General features: G+C 55.0%; 6 protein-coding genes across 6 annotated transcripts; 2 read left to right on the top strand and 4 right to left on the bottom strand.

The window, feature by feature from the left end:
- Positions 1-1694: 1694 nt before the first annotated feature.
- CkaCkLH20_06796 (lipase regulator 1) lies at positions 1695-4738 on the top strand (the record flags this gene model as incomplete). The annotated part of the gene is made up of 7 exons (XM_038889513.1): positions 1695-1797; positions 1881-1925; positions 1992-2537; positions 2588-3217; positions 3269-3828; positions 3885-4372; positions 4429-4738. The coding sequence occupies 7 exons, from the start codon at positions 1695-1697 to the stop codon at positions 4736-4738; spliced, it is 2682 nt and encodes an 893-aa protein (XP_038745325.1).
- A 3096-nt stretch (positions 4739-7834) lies between these two features.
- Positions 7835-8848, bottom strand: CkaCkLH20_06795 (uncharacterized protein; the record flags this gene model as incomplete). The annotated part of the gene is made up of 2 exons (XM_038889512.1): positions 7835-8541; positions 8605-8848. 2 exons carry the CDS (start codon positions 8846-8848, stop codon positions 7835-7837), a joined length of 951 nt encoding a protein of 316 aa, XP_038745324.1.
- A 390-nt stretch (positions 8849-9238) lies between these two features.
- Positions 9239-9892, bottom strand: CkaCkLH20_06794 (uncharacterized protein; the record flags this gene model as incomplete). The annotated part of the gene is made up of 1 exon (XM_038889511.1): positions 9239-9892. The coding sequence occupies one exon, from the start codon at positions 9890-9892 to the stop codon at positions 9239-9241; it is 654 nt and encodes a 217-aa protein (XP_038745323.1).
- A 2065-nt stretch (positions 9893-11957) lies between these two features.
- CkaCkLH20_06793 (uncharacterized protein) lies at positions 11958-13169 on the bottom strand (the record flags this gene model as incomplete). Its single annotated transcript, XM_038889510.1, has 3 exons — positions 11958-12853; positions 12906-13058; positions 13124-13169. 3 exons carry the CDS (start codon positions 13167-13169, stop codon positions 11958-11960), a joined length of 1095 nt encoding a protein of 364 aa, XP_038745322.1.
- Positions 13170-13528: 359 nt separating this feature from the next.
- Positions 13529-14386, top strand: CkaCkLH20_06792 (uncharacterized protein; the record flags this gene model as incomplete). Its single annotated transcript, XM_038889509.1, has 2 exons — positions 13529-13902; positions 13954-14386. 2 exons carry the CDS (start codon positions 13529-13531, stop codon positions 14384-14386), a joined length of 807 nt encoding a protein of 268 aa, XP_038745321.1.
- A 114-nt stretch (positions 14387-14500) lies between these two features.
- Positions 14501-15710, bottom strand: CkaCkLH20_06791 (WD domain-containing protein; the record flags this gene model as incomplete). The annotated part of the gene is made up of 4 exons (XM_038889508.1): positions 14501-14693; positions 14753-15157; positions 15214-15313; positions 15380-15710. 4 exons carry the CDS (start codon positions 15708-15710, stop codon positions 14501-14503), a joined length of 1029 nt encoding a protein of 342 aa, XP_038745320.1.
- Positions 15711-15964: the final 254 nt, after the last annotated feature.

Genomic DNA, 15964 nt, shown 5'->3' with positions numbered 1-15964 from the left:
TGAAGGTTGTCTGTCGTCTAAGGTGGCCACTCCCGAGGCACGTTATTCCTGCCCTGTCCGCCAGCGTCCGGCCCTGCTCAGCGCGGTGGAGGATGAGGGATAGGCGCTTTCAGGAGCAGCTGAGGTACTTCTTGCTGCGCAATAAGGCGAATGATACATCGGTACTTGGAGGGCTAGGGGGCTGTCCGACTGAACTCCCGTCATCGACTGCCCTACTTACCTGCTTTCTATTCATACCTGTTTACAATGTTTACAAGACTACCTATGTCTATACCTGACTGGTGTTCACGCATCCCTATCCTGCGTCTCCCTGGCCAGTTGGTGAAGCTGTTTCTGCCGCTGCTAAGGCACCACGGAAAGTGCTGCATTGCTATGTATGCGAATAACACGCTGGGTCGGACCTGTGTTGGTCAGGTAAAACTCCTGTCTTCTCCCGTCCTGGGCTGCCGCTCACGCCGTCGCCGCATTGCGCGACCACAACCTCCCACCCTTTCCACCCACACCCACATCCACATGGGCATCCACACACCCTCACACTCTTCTCATTCTCTCACTTCCTCATTATCCACTCCAACACCCTACGACGACGACGCTAGGTACCTTGCACCCTTCCCTTCTTACCAAGCAGACTCGTCTACGGGATGGATGACTCTCTGTACATACCCATCCGTATTGCCGACCTACTGAAGTAGGTACCTACTCTGGATCGTACACTTCCAGTACCTTACCTTAACTACCTCACCTTGCCTTACACACATATTCTCGCTTTTCTCAACCTCTTGGTGTAGACCTCATCACCAACCTTCTCATTCTCATTCTCAGTCTCATTCTCAGAACCCTGCACTACTCCTTGAGACCCTGGGCCGCTTCTCCATCATCTCCATCATCATCATCCTCCTCTCTCACTCAGGTCTCTTGCTCCTCACCTCCTCTCCTCTCCTCCTCCTCCTCCCCCCTCCCCTTCCATTAGAGGACCCCCTCCCCTCCCCGCCAGACTCCTTCTCCTCCTCACCACCACAGCACTGTCCAGCCTACCTTGCCCACCTAGGCAGCCCTGGTCTGGGTCCTGGCTCCCCATCGGCTCCTGGTCGCATCCATCATCGAACATCGGTCTCCTCTGCCACCCCGGCAGCACACAGCAGCGCAGTGATATGACCCTGCCCTGCCCTGCTGTCTGGTTGTACCGTACCTAGCCCAGATCTTGTTCCTTACCCCGGTCGCCTCTCTCTGCGTCAAGGTCTACCCACGTCAACCCTTCACGCCTCAAGCCGGGACCTGTCGTCCATTCATAATAAGGCTTGACCTTCTCCCGCGTACCCCCCTCACCCTCACCCACCAATCCGGACAATTCCTAGCCAGCGCTCTCCAGAGAGAAATTCGAGACACAACTCCCCTCTGGCTGCTTTCTTTTCCAAACATCTTTCTCCTCCTCTGCAACCTCTTCTCGATCTTGACAGCTCCCCGTTCGTCTGGCGTCCACCAACGATTACGATTTAACCGAGAAAAGCGAGAGTGTCGCTGAGTGCGCACTCAGGGTCGGGACGGTCGGCTCTCCAACTGCCTTACAACGCCAACCAAGACGGACTTGGATGTAACAGCTTCTTTGTCTCCGCTCCGCTCTTCGTCCGAGGCTACGTCCTCCATCTTAGCTCACCGCATTTAACAACACCGGCTTGCCACGACCGATCTTCGAAATGTCCAACGATCCATCGGTGAGGCGCATCCTGCCTCAAAGCTCCCAGATGGGCAGCTTCTCCTTCGCACCCCAACAGTACCCCCAAAGGGAAACCCAGAAGAGTGCGCCATCCACCTCCACCGCCCCGGCCCCGGCCATGGACCTTTCTGTTTTCCTGTCGTCTAACCAGCTGTCGCCTCTGTAGACTATGTTTTCGTTGATGAACACAATCGCCACAAACGACTGAAGGGTATGCTCACGCTCACGATCTTGCGCAGTCTCACCACCGTAGCTTACTTACACTGATGAACTTTAGTTATGAGGGCCTGTGAGGGATGCAGAAGACGAAAGATTAAGTGCGATGCTGCCACGACGAACACCTGGCCATGCTCCGCATGTATCAGACTCAAACTACAATGCGTTCGCCCCAACGGCCAATACGATGGAACCTCTGGCGACACGTATGAGCCTGGGAGAGACGACTTCGCCGCCGCGTCCTCTCAACTCCAAGACACCTTCCGCCAGCAAGCTCCCATGCAGCAACAGTCCATGATGCCTGGAGGTCCGAAGCCCAACCCCAGCATGTATGCTGCACATGGCGCATACTCGGATCCCAACGTTTTCCCGCCCGTGCCTTATTCAGAGTCGTCGAGCCAGCACAACATTCACTACACCACTGTTCCCGCGTCAGTCGGAATGATGGAACCGTCTTACGCTGCTCAGAATGTGTTCCCGACTCCGCCTATGCAACAAAGCTCTCGCGCGGACTCTCCTCCCGACACGTACTCTCAAGACGGCTCATACCAGCAAGCAGACCTCGCCGACTTGTTGGGTTCGTTGAAGGTCAACGAAGCTGGCACGGGTAAGTACCTACCGGCCTCGCGCCGTTACGAGAGCTAACAGGTCATTTAGCGCCGTACCTCAGAAACAAGGCTTCCTTTAGACGCGAGGAAGAACCCGCAGTTGAAGAAGCCGACGACTATCAGGAGATGCTTCCACCTTTGCCATCTGGTCCTGGCCTGAAGATTCGCATACCTCCTGAACTGATGCCGGATGAGTCAACCGCCATGCACTACTTCGAGCTATTCTTCAGCCATGTGCATCCTTATGTGCCTGTTCTCAGCAAGCCCATATTCTACCACCAGTGGAACACCAACCGGCAATCGATTTCACCTCTCATTCTGGAGGCCATCTTCGCCATGGGAGGCAGACTCGCAGACGACCCCGGCGAGGGACAGCAGTGGCTAGCCTTGGCGTCCAAGCACGCCGATTCCTTCATGGACGTTCCGAGACTCAGCACTCTCCAGGCTCTGTTGCTCATCCTGAAGGCCAGGGAAGCGGCGCCCAAGCGCGGCTACTACTACAGGTCCTGGATGACAATTGTTCAGTGTGTCCAAATGGGCAAGGATCTTGGCCTGGACGAACATTACCTCGATCACCAGTCGGGACGCCCTTGCGGTTCTAGCCCGACGGAATGTCAGATGAAGAACAGAATCTGGCAGTCGATTTTTGTCGGTGAGGTCATGATCGGGTCTCCCCAAGGTTCGTTGCACAGCCCCATATGTCTAAGACTTGTCTTGCTAACTGCAACAGGCCGATACGATCTCGCCGTCGATCTGGATTCTATCGATTTCAACGTACCGCGACCTATTCAAGGCGGTGACGACTCGGAGTACCACATCACTCGGAACTTTACTTACTTCGCACGGATTGTCCGCAACGTGAGCCGCATGAACAGCACTTACGGCCGCCTCAAGAAGAAGCGGACCAAGGACTGGGGTGTTGATCCCGAATTCGTCCAGCTCAACCCGGCTTTGAACGCATGGCTGAACGATCTCCCGGCGGACTTATCTGTCACATTTCCTCCGGACGGTTCCCCTCCGTGGCTTTCATCGCCGTACATTGGAAACTTGCACTCGTACTACTACCTGACCTTGATCTTGCTGCATCGGCCACAGCTGAACTTCCTTGATCCCAACGGAGCGGACGGCCAGTGGAAGCAGCATATGATGATCTGTTACTCGGCGGCCAAGGCTCTCTGTCGACTTCAGGAGTCGGTTTTGAACAACTTCGGATTCTCTGGCTTGCAGTGCATGATGCGTGGATTCAGTTTCACCGTCTACTGCGGCCTATGCTGCATCGTTCTTCATCTGGTGGGTTTGCATTTGCACCTTGAAAGTCTAGTGGCGTCACTGACATTGAACTACAGGTGGCTGTCGTCTCGCCGGATCCGGATCTGAACACTGATGCGCGTGAATACTTTGCGCGGCACATGCGGGTTCTCGAAAGAGTCATGGAAGTCTGGCCCATGATGGACCTGCAGAAGCAAGTCGACGCAGTGAGGGAAGCATTTTCCGCTGACACCAGGAAACCCTTTGAGCTCAAGCGTAGCTTCCCCTACGGCAGTCCTGTTTCTTCCAACCATTCCAGCCCGCCTCGTGGGTATAGACCGGGCATGGCTCGCACTGGCTCTCTGGATCATCAGTTGGACACGCAAAACCTACAACACTCCCAAGTCAGTTATACCAGCCACCCCATCACACCTCCTATATCTGCCGGACCTGTGGATACCAAGAGTGACTCGCCTGCTATACAGTCACTCGTCATGATGGCGAACCAAGGATCCCAAGCCCCAGGGATGCCACAAACCTTGCCGCTGTCCAACGCGCCGGCTTGGAACCCGGCGAAGATTTTTGAGTAAGTTGGCTTTGGCCCCCTGTTTCTTGGTAGAACCACTGCTAACAGACAAACAGGCAATGGAGCACGTCTTTCGGTACGCCTCAGGTCCAACCACAGCCTTCGACGCTGCCTCCCCAGTCCAATTCGCTTAGTGTTTCCCCGTCTTCAGGTGCCCCCGAAGCCCCGTCTCTTGAAGACATACAGGCAGCCCACGCCACGATGCCAGTGGCTTCCCAGCAAATGGCACCGCAGTACACAGCTGCTCCTGTGCAGCCCTTCATCTCGCCAGCCATGTGGCAAGAGTCCGTGGCGAGTGTCTACGAAGGGGGTCTCAAGCGGACCTGGGACTATGATGGCGGTGGACCCATGATGAAGCGGCGATGAGCCGTTCACAAATTGACCTGAAGCGAACGACATCTTTTTACCTCGACAAGATTTACACTCGAAGTTACGAGTTTGGTTTAGCGATGCGATCTACCCATTTACACAGCACATTTTCGGAAGGCGGAGGGGAACGACAAGCAAGCTCGCTACCCTCGGCACATGCGATTTACACGTACATATTTCTCGACATTCGGTTCCCACGGTCCTTTTCACCTCATATACGGTTTATTTTCGCGACGAATATATGCACACGATTACGACGAAAATGAGGAGGAAAAATGCGGTTGAGGTTCCATGCTGGGCGCGGGCGTTCAAGTCTGGCCTGGAGAAGAAGCATGGTCTTTTGGTCTCAAGGGGTTGGGGGAAGGCTTCCAGTGGGCGTTTATCGGATGGTACATGGAAGGAAAAGAAGAAGGGCAAGGCGGTGTTCCCGGCCCGACACGCAGGACTGTATTATTATTTCGGCATGTTTCCTCAAAATAGGAGCCGCCCGAACGACGCGGCTCCGTCTGGTTCGGCGTACGGACACACAGCGCGCGCGCCTTGGCATTACGAACGAGGGAGAAGAGTCTCTTTGTTTTGTTTATCGGTTGCCTCGCGAAATGGCTCAAAAAGTACGTGTACGATGAAGGGGACGTGGGGGGCCCAAGGAGGATGGATGGATGGGCTTCGTTGATTGCATTGACGGGACTGATCAATACGGACATGATACCACCTTTTCGCGCGCTCAACTTCCATTTCTTCTTCTCATATGCTAGGATGTGAAGTGACTACAAAGGAGGCGAAGCTTCATCACCACCACCTGGAACACGCAGACAAACACGCTCACGTAGTGTTTGCCCTTTGCGCCCTGAGCCGAACCGACGGAATTGAGAAGTTCCAACTAGGAAGTCCCTGGCGAGTCGACAGCGCAATTGGCCGCGACGTCTGAAATAGTAGGTTGGCGACTTTTCCAGGGTTCGATCTCGGGGGGTGTTCAGCCGCACATCGAAGACCGCGCGCACAGCGCATTAAGCAGATGGTCCCAACTTTTTCAGCGCACGCGCGGAGAAAATCGCATAGGCTTTCATGCGTTGGAGAGGGCAAACTTTCCAGGGTGTCGGGTTGATCTCTCGGTTGTTAAAACAGAGGTAGTCTAGTCGACCAACGGCGGTTTGGCGGGCTGAAGCAGTAGGCAGGTCAGTTATGTTTGCTCCTTCGTCATCGCCCGTCGTCGCTTGTTGTAAATAGTAACGCGGAACTGGGAGGACGGACGGCGGCCGTGGCGTGGCGTGGCGTCGCGGGAGCGCCGTGAGGCGGGAGACGCAGGGGTGAGGCGCGGAAGCCGGGAGTCGGATGTCGGTTCTGGATGGACGCTGACGGCGTTAGGTTGGGTAGGTAGGTCCAGACAGCGCCACCACCACCATCCGAGCCGACGCCAGGTACCGAAGCGTGGCATACCCTACCTACGTAGCTGTGAATACAGGCAGTACCTAGGTAGGCGGAGGTATGGATGCGTGGGGAGGGAGATGGACTGGACCCTTGGCGATGGTACTTCAGTAGGGCCGGCGTGGGAGGCGTGGGAAGCAGAGTGCGGACTCGCAGGTGACGAGCAGCAACGGCAGAAGCTTGTCGCCTGCTACGTACAGTTTCTACTACATCTGGCCCTGTAGAGTAGGCTTCTTGTCAACGTTGTTGAGTTGCAAGGGTAGGTAGTCGTGTGTGGGGTTGTATGAGGAATCAAAAGAGACGACCCTGGTCAGAGAGAGGTTATCAATCGGAAGGGGAAGATGGACAGGACGGTGGGCAGACGGATCGGGGGGGAAAGGCGTCTGGATGCTGGTCATGGGTATCTTGTCTGGGACGATTCAAGGTCCAGGTCACGAAGCACGACCGTTACGGGGAAGCAAAGTACTAAAGACATAACTCTCTTTTTTCTTCTTTCTTCTCATGCCTTTCTCTACTCTGCCCCGTCATCCATGGCGGTGGTTGATTTTAGAGTTTGGAACTGCGTTGCGCGCATGGCCTATTCCCTCGACCTTCCATGTTCCCCCTTTCGCTGCGACATCAGACCGGCTTCCCGTACCGCCGATAGAGTGCATGCGTTAACGCCGCGCAGAGAAAATGGCCGCATAGGTAGTGGCATATCATCGGGTCTCGTTGGGGGGCCAGGACGTCAACCCCCGCTAAACTTTCTTTTTCGGTTTTCCATCAGGTCGGGGTGGCCGACGTTGTGCTGTACTGCGTGCCTTTCGTTTCGAGAAAGACCAACACACGATACTACAGCCCCCTCCCTCCATTTTCCTCCCCCTCACGCTGCAAGACTGCCGTGATATTCTTCGCGACTTCTCCTGAGGGCACGCCGGGACGGAGGGTCCTGGGGGAGGGTCGTTTGGTTTCGGGCGATGTCCGTGGGGTGTTAGGATGAAATATGGGATGAGACGGGGTCTTCCCTATCCGTTTTTTTTCTTCTTCTTCCCCCCTCCCCCCTTCTTCGTCTGGCGGGGTGCTCTTGGGTTAAGGGACCTGGGCTGTAGCCGTGGAGGGGTAGGTTATTCGCTTTCCCACTTGCCATGACGCATGTCGTGCCGGTAGATAGCTATGCGCAACTCGAGACGTCCCTCTGCTGGCGCTACGCCGGCGTGGCGGTGGCGGCTATCGAGGCTGGGGAGTCCTGAGTCCGTTTATACGCGCGGCAAGCAAGGAGTCGAACAGGGAACGTGCTGGTGAGTTGGAGCCTCTGGGAGAATCAGTCAGCGGCAAGAAGCCCACGTAGTGGCGAAATGTCGAGTAAGTCATGCTCTGAACCTGGGCGGGCATCCAATATCTCATGACTTATGAGGGCGCGGCTGTGAATGAACGAAAATAGTACCCGCGCAAGCCGCGGATAGCCACTCTTTCTGTCAACTTTGATAGATTAACAGACCATGTAGAACAGTTCGACTGACTAGTGTAGGCTGGGCGGGGGTATCTGTTTGAATATGGTACAATGAGAATACACTGATATTCCAATCGGTAGAAGAAGACGACGTGGCATTACGTACGCAACGTCGCGTCTACACGCTTGCTTCCTCGAATACATGGCCTGGCAGAGTTTCCCTCCCCCAGATCCCACCCTCACCTACCCGTCTTGCCAAACATGGGCCGGATCATGTCGTACACCCACGCGTCCTTGGCGGCGTTCTTCGACTTGCCGCCGCCGCCGGAGGAAGCCTTACCCTCCTTCGCGGGAAGCCCGAACATGCTGACGGGGCGGTAGTGGTACCACTTCTTGCGGGCCATCAGGGCCGAGACGTCGCGGGTGTGCGTGACGAGACCGAGGCGCGACGGGTCGGGGCGGAGGTCGGCGGCGGCGACGAGCGTGGCGCGCGGGCGGCCGGCCAGGCCGAGGGTGCCGATCTCGAGCTGGGCCGTCGGCGGGAGGGAGCGGACGTAGCGTTCCAGGAAGGCGCGGGACTGGCGCGCGTGAGGCGGCAGGCGGAGGAAGACGTGGGTTACGAAGGGGGCCGAGACGTAGGACACGTAGGCGAAGGGGATGAGGGCGCAGACGGCTGGGATGGCGAGGTTAGCTTTTTGACGTTGATATAGGTAGGTGTCAAGATGATGTGAAGAATGTTTGTGGATGGCGAGAGGGTGAGAGGGTGAGAACTTGCATGCCATGCCAATGTCAGTCAAGGATGTGTCGCTTCGCAACATGGCCGGCTCCATGACGAGCGCGAAGACGGCGGCTACGAAGATTGTGGTGATCTTGAGGCCGGCCACGAAACCTATCTTGCCTGTGCCGGCCTGGTAGATGAGTAACCTCTCGGGCAAGTGCTGCTGCTCTGGGGACAGGTTAGCGTCTTGAGATGGAGGTCACGCGGATAGCCGCTTGAGAGACGACTCACGGGCCGAAGCCGAACTCCCTGGGCCGGCGGCGGCCGGTTTTGAGGCGACGGGATTTGAGACGGTGGTCGTTGGGCGGCCGGCGCGGCTACCGGGTGCGGAGGAGGCGAACGGCCGTCTTGGGGCCTGCTGCGGCAGAGATTTCCGGAGAAGCTGCGTTCGGAGTGGACATGATCGCAAGGTGGGGAAGATGTGAGCTGTTGGTGACGGTGATGTCCGTGTGAGGACGAGCCTGAGGATGGACATATTGAGGATGCCTCCGAGGTGTGAGAGAAGTAGGGGTTAAGGGTTGAGAATTGTGAGGTCGAGGGATGAGATGAGTTGGGTCGGATGAGGTCACTGTACCTAGCTACAGCTAGCACCTGAACTTTTTTTTTCTCTCACGCGACGCGACCAGATGGTCCGGTCACCGTGGTTGGAACTACCTTTACTTCACCACACATGCCGATAGTAACCAATTAAGTGCTGAAATTCTTAATATGATTCATTAATTGATGTTAAAACTCGATCGCGCCTAACGAGTTTCGGGGTCCGATTGCGGCTGTTGCAATGACCTGCTACTCAAACTGTGAGCCTAGACCGCTATCTCATTGCTCACAGCCGGTGCTCTCGGCTTGGAGTGTGCCGTCCACCAAGTCAGGCGACATTCTTCTGCAACCACTCCTTCCACTGATCCAATGTCCAACTCGAGCTGATCTCGTTGTTCGGGTAGCCGTCAAAGAGCACCGTGGGGCTGACGTGCACGCCCGTCAAGCGCGCCAGCTTGATGAGCACCTTGAAGTCGTTGGTGACGCCGTTGCCGCTGTTGAGCGAGCCGTCCTCGCCGGGCTTGTCCGAGACCGCCAGTAGCTCGTAGACCTTATTCTCGTCGACGCCGACCGAGGCAGCCAGCTTGGCGAGGCGCTTGTAGGTCTCGTTGCGGGGCTCGTTGACGACGTTGACGTCGAAGTAGTCCTTCTGCGCCTTGAAGAGGGCGTCCGAGTACTGCCAGAATTTCTCGGGGGCGACCTTGACGACGGCGACGGCGGACTCGTGGACCAGCGTGCTGGAGGGGTGCCAGGGCTGGACCTGCTGGCGGAAGATAACTTCGAGGTTGGAGGCCCAGGTCGGGTTGGAGCGGATGGCGGGGACGACTTGATTGTAGAAGGTGTTGAACTGCTTGGCGGAGAAGGGGCAGACGTAGTCGAGGTAGAGCTCGATGGTGTGCGGCTGGGCCGGGACGCCTTCGGCGACGGCCTTGGCGGGCTCGAATGCCAGCTTGTGGGCGGCGAACTTGGGAGGGACTGCCATCTTGGTGGTGGTTTGATGGAAAAGGAGTCGGTGCGCTGTGGTGAATTTACGGTATCTTGTTGAACAAGCTACTTGATTGCAGAGCGTTGATGTGTTTGGGAAGGGTGGGATGGCGATGGCGGCTGCTGGGCGCCGACAGAGGTTTAATACGGCGTGCGAGGGGAGCTTCATGGAGTGTATTAGACTGAAGCTGCATTCAATTGGAAGAGCGATGACGAAGAGGCCCAATTCGGAGCTGGCGGGGGCGGGGTAGCTTTCCAGAGGGAATGGTATGACACCGGAGCTCTTTCACTTGTTGCTAGAACTTGCGAATCATGATGCAATCCGATCACGAAAGACTGCTTACATAGCAACACATGGCACTCACCGGGGTCACGTAATTTCCCGACTCGAAGCGTTATCCGGACTAGACGGGAGCTGCTCCAGAAACTGCAGGAATATTTGGATCTACACCAAATGGAGGTGAACTGGAGGAATATCAACGACCGACTTGGAGCTCCCTCAGCTACTGATGTGCTATTAGCGATCGCAAGCCCTGTCAACAAAACGGCACGGCAGGTTTCACATGCTATCGTTACAGAGGTTGGGATGTTGGGGACCTTCGCGATATAGCTGCCAGACAGGATGTAGCTATCAGATGCCTGCGGAGCATGTTAGACAAACGATGCACCGTCGATTCGATTCAATACGACTGGCCATTCATCGAGGGGATTGCTGTGCTTGATTGGGGACCTTTTTGTGGTCGTTCATTCCTTATTTAATAGGGCGTGACACAAATAGCCTTACGTAAGTAAGGTAACAGGATGCTAGCAGTGACAAGCTTCTCAGCACTGCTTTAATTAATTAGCGTCTCAGACGTCCTGTACAGCCCCAGAACTTGTAAAGCTGTCCTGCTACATCAAAGATTCTTTGCGATCGAGTCTGAAATCCGCAACGATGATGATTTCGTCTTCCAGTCTGGCCGGCCAGATTCTGTCCATTATCCGTGAAAAAGTCCGAATTCCGCAAAATCCGATGGATCCCATAACTCTTGGCTCTGTTCAACCCCTAATAGCCATTCGACTCTAAACTGAGACGGGGATGCTGAATCAAGACTCCGTGTGTTAGATGATGATACACATGACTCTATACTTGGTCTGTCCAGCAGCCTTGATTTATACGATACAAGTTACTCTATTAAGGTTCTCAGACAAAAGTCATTTTAAGCAGTTTCGGACCACACAGAAATCCGCAGTCCTTAAGCTATGAGTTGCGTCTTCTATATTACCCGTACTAATTCCCACCCTTATGTTGTCATCTCTATCTCTTTCAGACTTGACAATCAGACTCGACAACCATGAAGACTTCTTTCGTTATCACCCTATTGGCTCAGGCCTTAGCTGTTAGTGCTCTGCAGAAGTACTGCAACGGCGGAACAGGCCTCGCAAGTGGAAACACATGTGCTGTACGTATTGAGAGTCTACCTACAACGCAACACGAACGCCGCTAACAGACATGTTCAACTAGGGAAAGGGAGCGAACTCCTATTGCGTGAGTATCAGCCACTCTGTTGAGCAACATGTTGTTAATCACCCTCAAAGTGTGTCAACACACAATCATCAGCTTTCCCGACGTTCCGAGGATTATGCTTCTCCCCGCAGAACGCTCGTGACCAGGAGGATACCTCCCAGGACTGCCCCGGAGGTGTAAGTTCCCACTTGTCCTCAACATCCGCAAACTTGACTGCTGACATACGTTGCCTATAGTCTGTCTATTGCGTAAGCAACCGCTCGCGAACTATTAAAAAGGAATGCCTTACTTACTTTCATAGTGCGACTAAGCTATTCGAGTGTATAGAGATTTCCCAAGCGGGCGGGTCTTCACAGTGGGATTGGGAGGCGGCGTACAGCATAGCGATGGCGAATACAAAACAATTGACAGCGTTTGGGGGGATACCAACACTAGATAGTCAGATTGAGCCATTCATTCAAGGTAGCATTGATGAAATTACACCTGCACGCTTACATGGCCCAACATGAACGACGAGCCACATATTTTATTCTTTTATGCTATCAACTTGTAAGTCTCACGACACTGTGTTCTTAGCCACAATGCCTCGAGCAAACTCGCCAAAGTTAATGTGTTGCTCCATGTCTACCTCCTCGCCGAGGTTGGGTTGAGTAAAGACAGCAAGTGTGTTACGCGCAACACGGCCATCGCTCACGGACGCCTTGACGCCTCTCACAAAGTGCGGTACCGCCTTGAACTTGCCGCCCGTAATGCGCTCCAGCGTCTCGCCCGTCTGGAACGCGATGCAGTCCCGCGGGATCTTGACCTGCACCGTCTCTCCCGTGCGCGAGCGGATGTACAAGCCGGCCGTCGGGTCAGGCGACGCCGGAAGCTCCGCGAGCGGCGGCAGGCTGGCCGATGTGTCATTGGTGATCTCGGGCACCGCCGGCGATGTCTCCTTCTCGTCGATGAACATTGCCGAAGTCAGACCTGTCAGGCACCCGTGGTCCAAGTGCTCGGCGCACCAGGAGTCGTCGGTGGCCCCGATCTTGTCGAGATCCGCCTGCGTCTGCGGGTAGTAGTGCAGCAGACGGGCCTTGGTCGTGGTCGACGTGCTCACGACGTGCTCGAGATACCCCTTCGGGTAACCCTGGATTTCCGACTCGGCGAACCGATCACAAGCACGAGCGACAAGGACGGCGGTGTCGATCACGACACGGCAGAGGCTCTCGAGGCTTGGCTTGAAGCCAGGAAGAACGTCCTGAGCCGGCCAGACATTAGGTGAGAGGTACTCGGGAAAGTTGTCCTCGTTGAACTCGGCTGTGGGCTTGGCGCAGTTGAGGGTCGCATCAACGTAGAATGCGCAGTTGGCGTAGTATGAGCCCTTGAACGTGTCGACCTGGCCGTCCTTGAGGGTTTCCTTGCCGAGTGACCAGCCCGTCAGGTATTTCGCCTTGACATTTTCGAGCTTCACTACCCGCGTGTAAGCTAGATACGATAACTCATGTGGGTTTCGCTGCCATACCTAACTCTTCTTCGGGTAAGTTGCCCAGGTAGGATGCATAAGACAAGGTTTGATGTCTCAGATGAGCGAACTCAGTCGGAACATCTTTCACAACCAAGATTCCAAGAGAGTCGGGACCAAAAGCCTCCTGGAGAGTCTTGAAGGGAATGTTGCCTACAACACAAATTGTCACATGTAAGCCACGATGGGTCCACGTGGGTATGAGATACCTTACTCACCCTCCTTAAGATCTTTCAGCGAAACAGTAACAGGTTGCGCGGACATGATGATTGCTTTGGAAAAAAGAAATTTCAAAAACTCAACGACGAATGAATCGCAAAGAGAAAGTAATCAGGTCGTGCCTGCGTCCAATGCCCCCTGCTACTTCCCCGAATGATCACTTGCGGAGCGAGCTATCTGTGGTGGGGGAGGGGCAGCCGTTTTGTCCTTACGTAATCACAACTTTCTCCAATGCCCATAGCGCTGAAGCTCCCTATCGACAGTTTATATCTTCAAGCTGACAACCAACACCTGATCGGAAACCGCCGGACACCGCCTAAACCCGTGGCGAATTCAGACTCACCTTCCCTATCGAGTCCCCCGATCGAATCACGAGAACGCGACGGAACGGAGAGAACGATACTATGGTCAAGCCCCTGACTTTCAAGGGCGAGAAGAAGCCCAAGAAGAGAAAGCGGACCGAGGCGGAGGCCCAAGACCGCGATGCGGCATCCGGTGACGTCGTCCGCGCCGGCGCCGAGGATGATGCGGACAACGACGACAGCTGGGTGTCTGCCGACGCCGTGACGGATGTTGCTGGTCCCATCATGTTCGTGCTGCCTACGGACCCTCCTGCGGCATTGGCCAGCGATGCCAACGGCAAGGTCTTCACACTGGGGATTGAGAACATCGTCGACGGAAACCCTACAAGCGCGGAGCCGCACGACGTGCGGCAGGTCTGGGTCGCGAACAGGATAGCGGGAACGGAGCAGTTCAGGTTCAAAGGACACCACGGGCAGTAAGTACTAATGATGCCTGGCTGTCGGCAACTATGTTAATGGGATCATAGGTACCTTGGATGCGACAAGAACGGCGTCTTGTCCGCGACATCAGCTGCTGTTTCGCCGCTTGAATCGTTCAACCTCATTGCTACAGCCGATACCCCTGGTACTTTCCAGATTCAAACGTTGCGCGATACCTTCTTGGCGGTCAAGCCTCCGAAACCCAATGTTACAACATCAGATGTCAGGGGCGACGAGGAGTCCATCACGTTCGACACCACATGGCGGATCAGGATGCAGGCGCGGTTCAAACCACGTCTCAAGGCCAACAAGGAGGAGAAGGCCAAGGAGAAGATCAGCCGCAAGGAGCTCGAGGAGGCGGTGGGACGAAGGCTTGAGGATGATGAGGTCAAGAGGTTGAAGAGAGCGAGGAGGGAGGGTGATTATCACGAACAACTGTTGGTGCTGAAGGTCAAGGGGAAGCACGACAAGTATGGCTAAGTCGGCTTGTGCAACAGGTTGACGGGATGATGTCGGTCATGATACCCAAGCGGAAGGTACATTCGCAGTAGAAAAGTTTCTTCCAAGACTTTCTTTTTCTTTTCTGTTCTGCATCTAACTAGGTCTCCAGGCCTTAACGTTTCCGTCTTCGCCCGCAGTGAAAACGACTTGCTCGTCGTCATAAAAGCAGAAGGACCGAACAATCTCCTCGCCATGGCCACCCGGCAGACCGACGCTGTTAGCTCTGTCGAATCCCCAGGTGCCCTCATTGGTTCGGGAGAGGTGCACCAACTCAAAGACCTGACGGCTGTGGAAATAAGTTAGCGACCATACGACGAAACAGCGGGAATTCGTAGAATGACTTACTCTTGCGACCCGGCACCAACAATCGCACCACTGCCGTCCAACTTGGTCGTGACGTTGGCGACATACTGGCAACCGAGCGTTTCCCTGGCGTCGCCAAAGTCGGCAACAGCTGCGCCGGTCTGGCACTCGTCGGCAACGCTGTAGACGGCAAACTTCTCGTCGTGGGTCAGGACGTAGACCTCAGTATCGCTGATGAAAGAGGCGTGGTGGACGGATCCCTGGTTGAGCGCCTGGATGACGACGTCGTCCTCGTCCGAGATGCGGGTGTCGTAGACGTTGACGAGGCCGTCGGTCGATCCAGAGAGAAGGACGTGAGGCTGCGACGGGTGGAAGCGGAGCTCTGTCACGTCGTCGCTGTGGACTTCGTCGTACTGGAGGCTTTGCGTCGGGCCGGCTCTGATGTCCCTGGGTACGTGTCAGGGGCACATGCACCGAGGAGGGAAAAAACAAGGCCATCTTACCACAGTAGCACTGAAGCTGTATGGTTTTGCAGCTCTGTTCCGACTGCTATCGTGTTGCTCCTTGCGTCGCATGCGAGGGATAGAATAGGGGACTGGCTTGCTGTGGTTGCGTGTTAGTGATTTTTGGCTCAGCTGAATACAGCGTTGGATGAGAGCAACTACATACCTCCGAAGTGCGCAACTTGGGGCTTTGAGCTTTCCCTCATGTCCCAAACTGAGACCTCGCCATTTTCACCAGCCGTGCAGACGATAGAATCTTGGGCGTCATAGGTCTTCAAGCATGTGAGGTTGCCATGGCTAGTCGGGAATGACTTCAGAGGACCCTGTCCTAGTCGCGCGGGGTTGAAGAGGGTAAGTTTTTGATCTGAAGAGATGGAGGCAAGGCCTGCGTTTAGTCTGTGAAGATCGAGAACGTAGACATCCCCTTGGCCACCGAAGTGGTAGCCATCTGCACAAGTGAGAGTGTACATGCTAAGGGTCTTGACTTTTGTGAGCATGGGCCATCAGAAGAAAAAAGTTGAGATCTCAGGACTCACTTGAAAAATTCCAGAAACTAGCCCAGTAAATAAGGTGCGACTTCCGGCGACTTTTCAAGAAATCAAGGTAGCCAAGCGTCGAGTATCAAGCTCCAATATAGTCGAACTAAAATAAGAATAAGCTGGACCAGTTTATCTGAGATTCTTCTGTCAATTGGTGAAGGAAATGGGAGAAATGGAGGGGTTCTTTAGTGCAAAGCCCCACCTTATGCAAC

This window comes from Colletotrichum karsti, assembly GCF_011947395.1.
Source record: "Colletotrichum karsti strain CkLH20 chromosome Unknown Scaffold20, whole genome shotgun sequence".
Lineage (NCBI taxonomy): Eukaryota > Fungi > Ascomycota > Sordariomycetes > Glomerellales > Glomerellaceae > Colletotrichum > Colletotrichum karsti.
The sequence above is the reverse complement of the archived record's forward strand: the minus strand, read 5'-3'. Positions and strand labels throughout refer to the sequence as shown.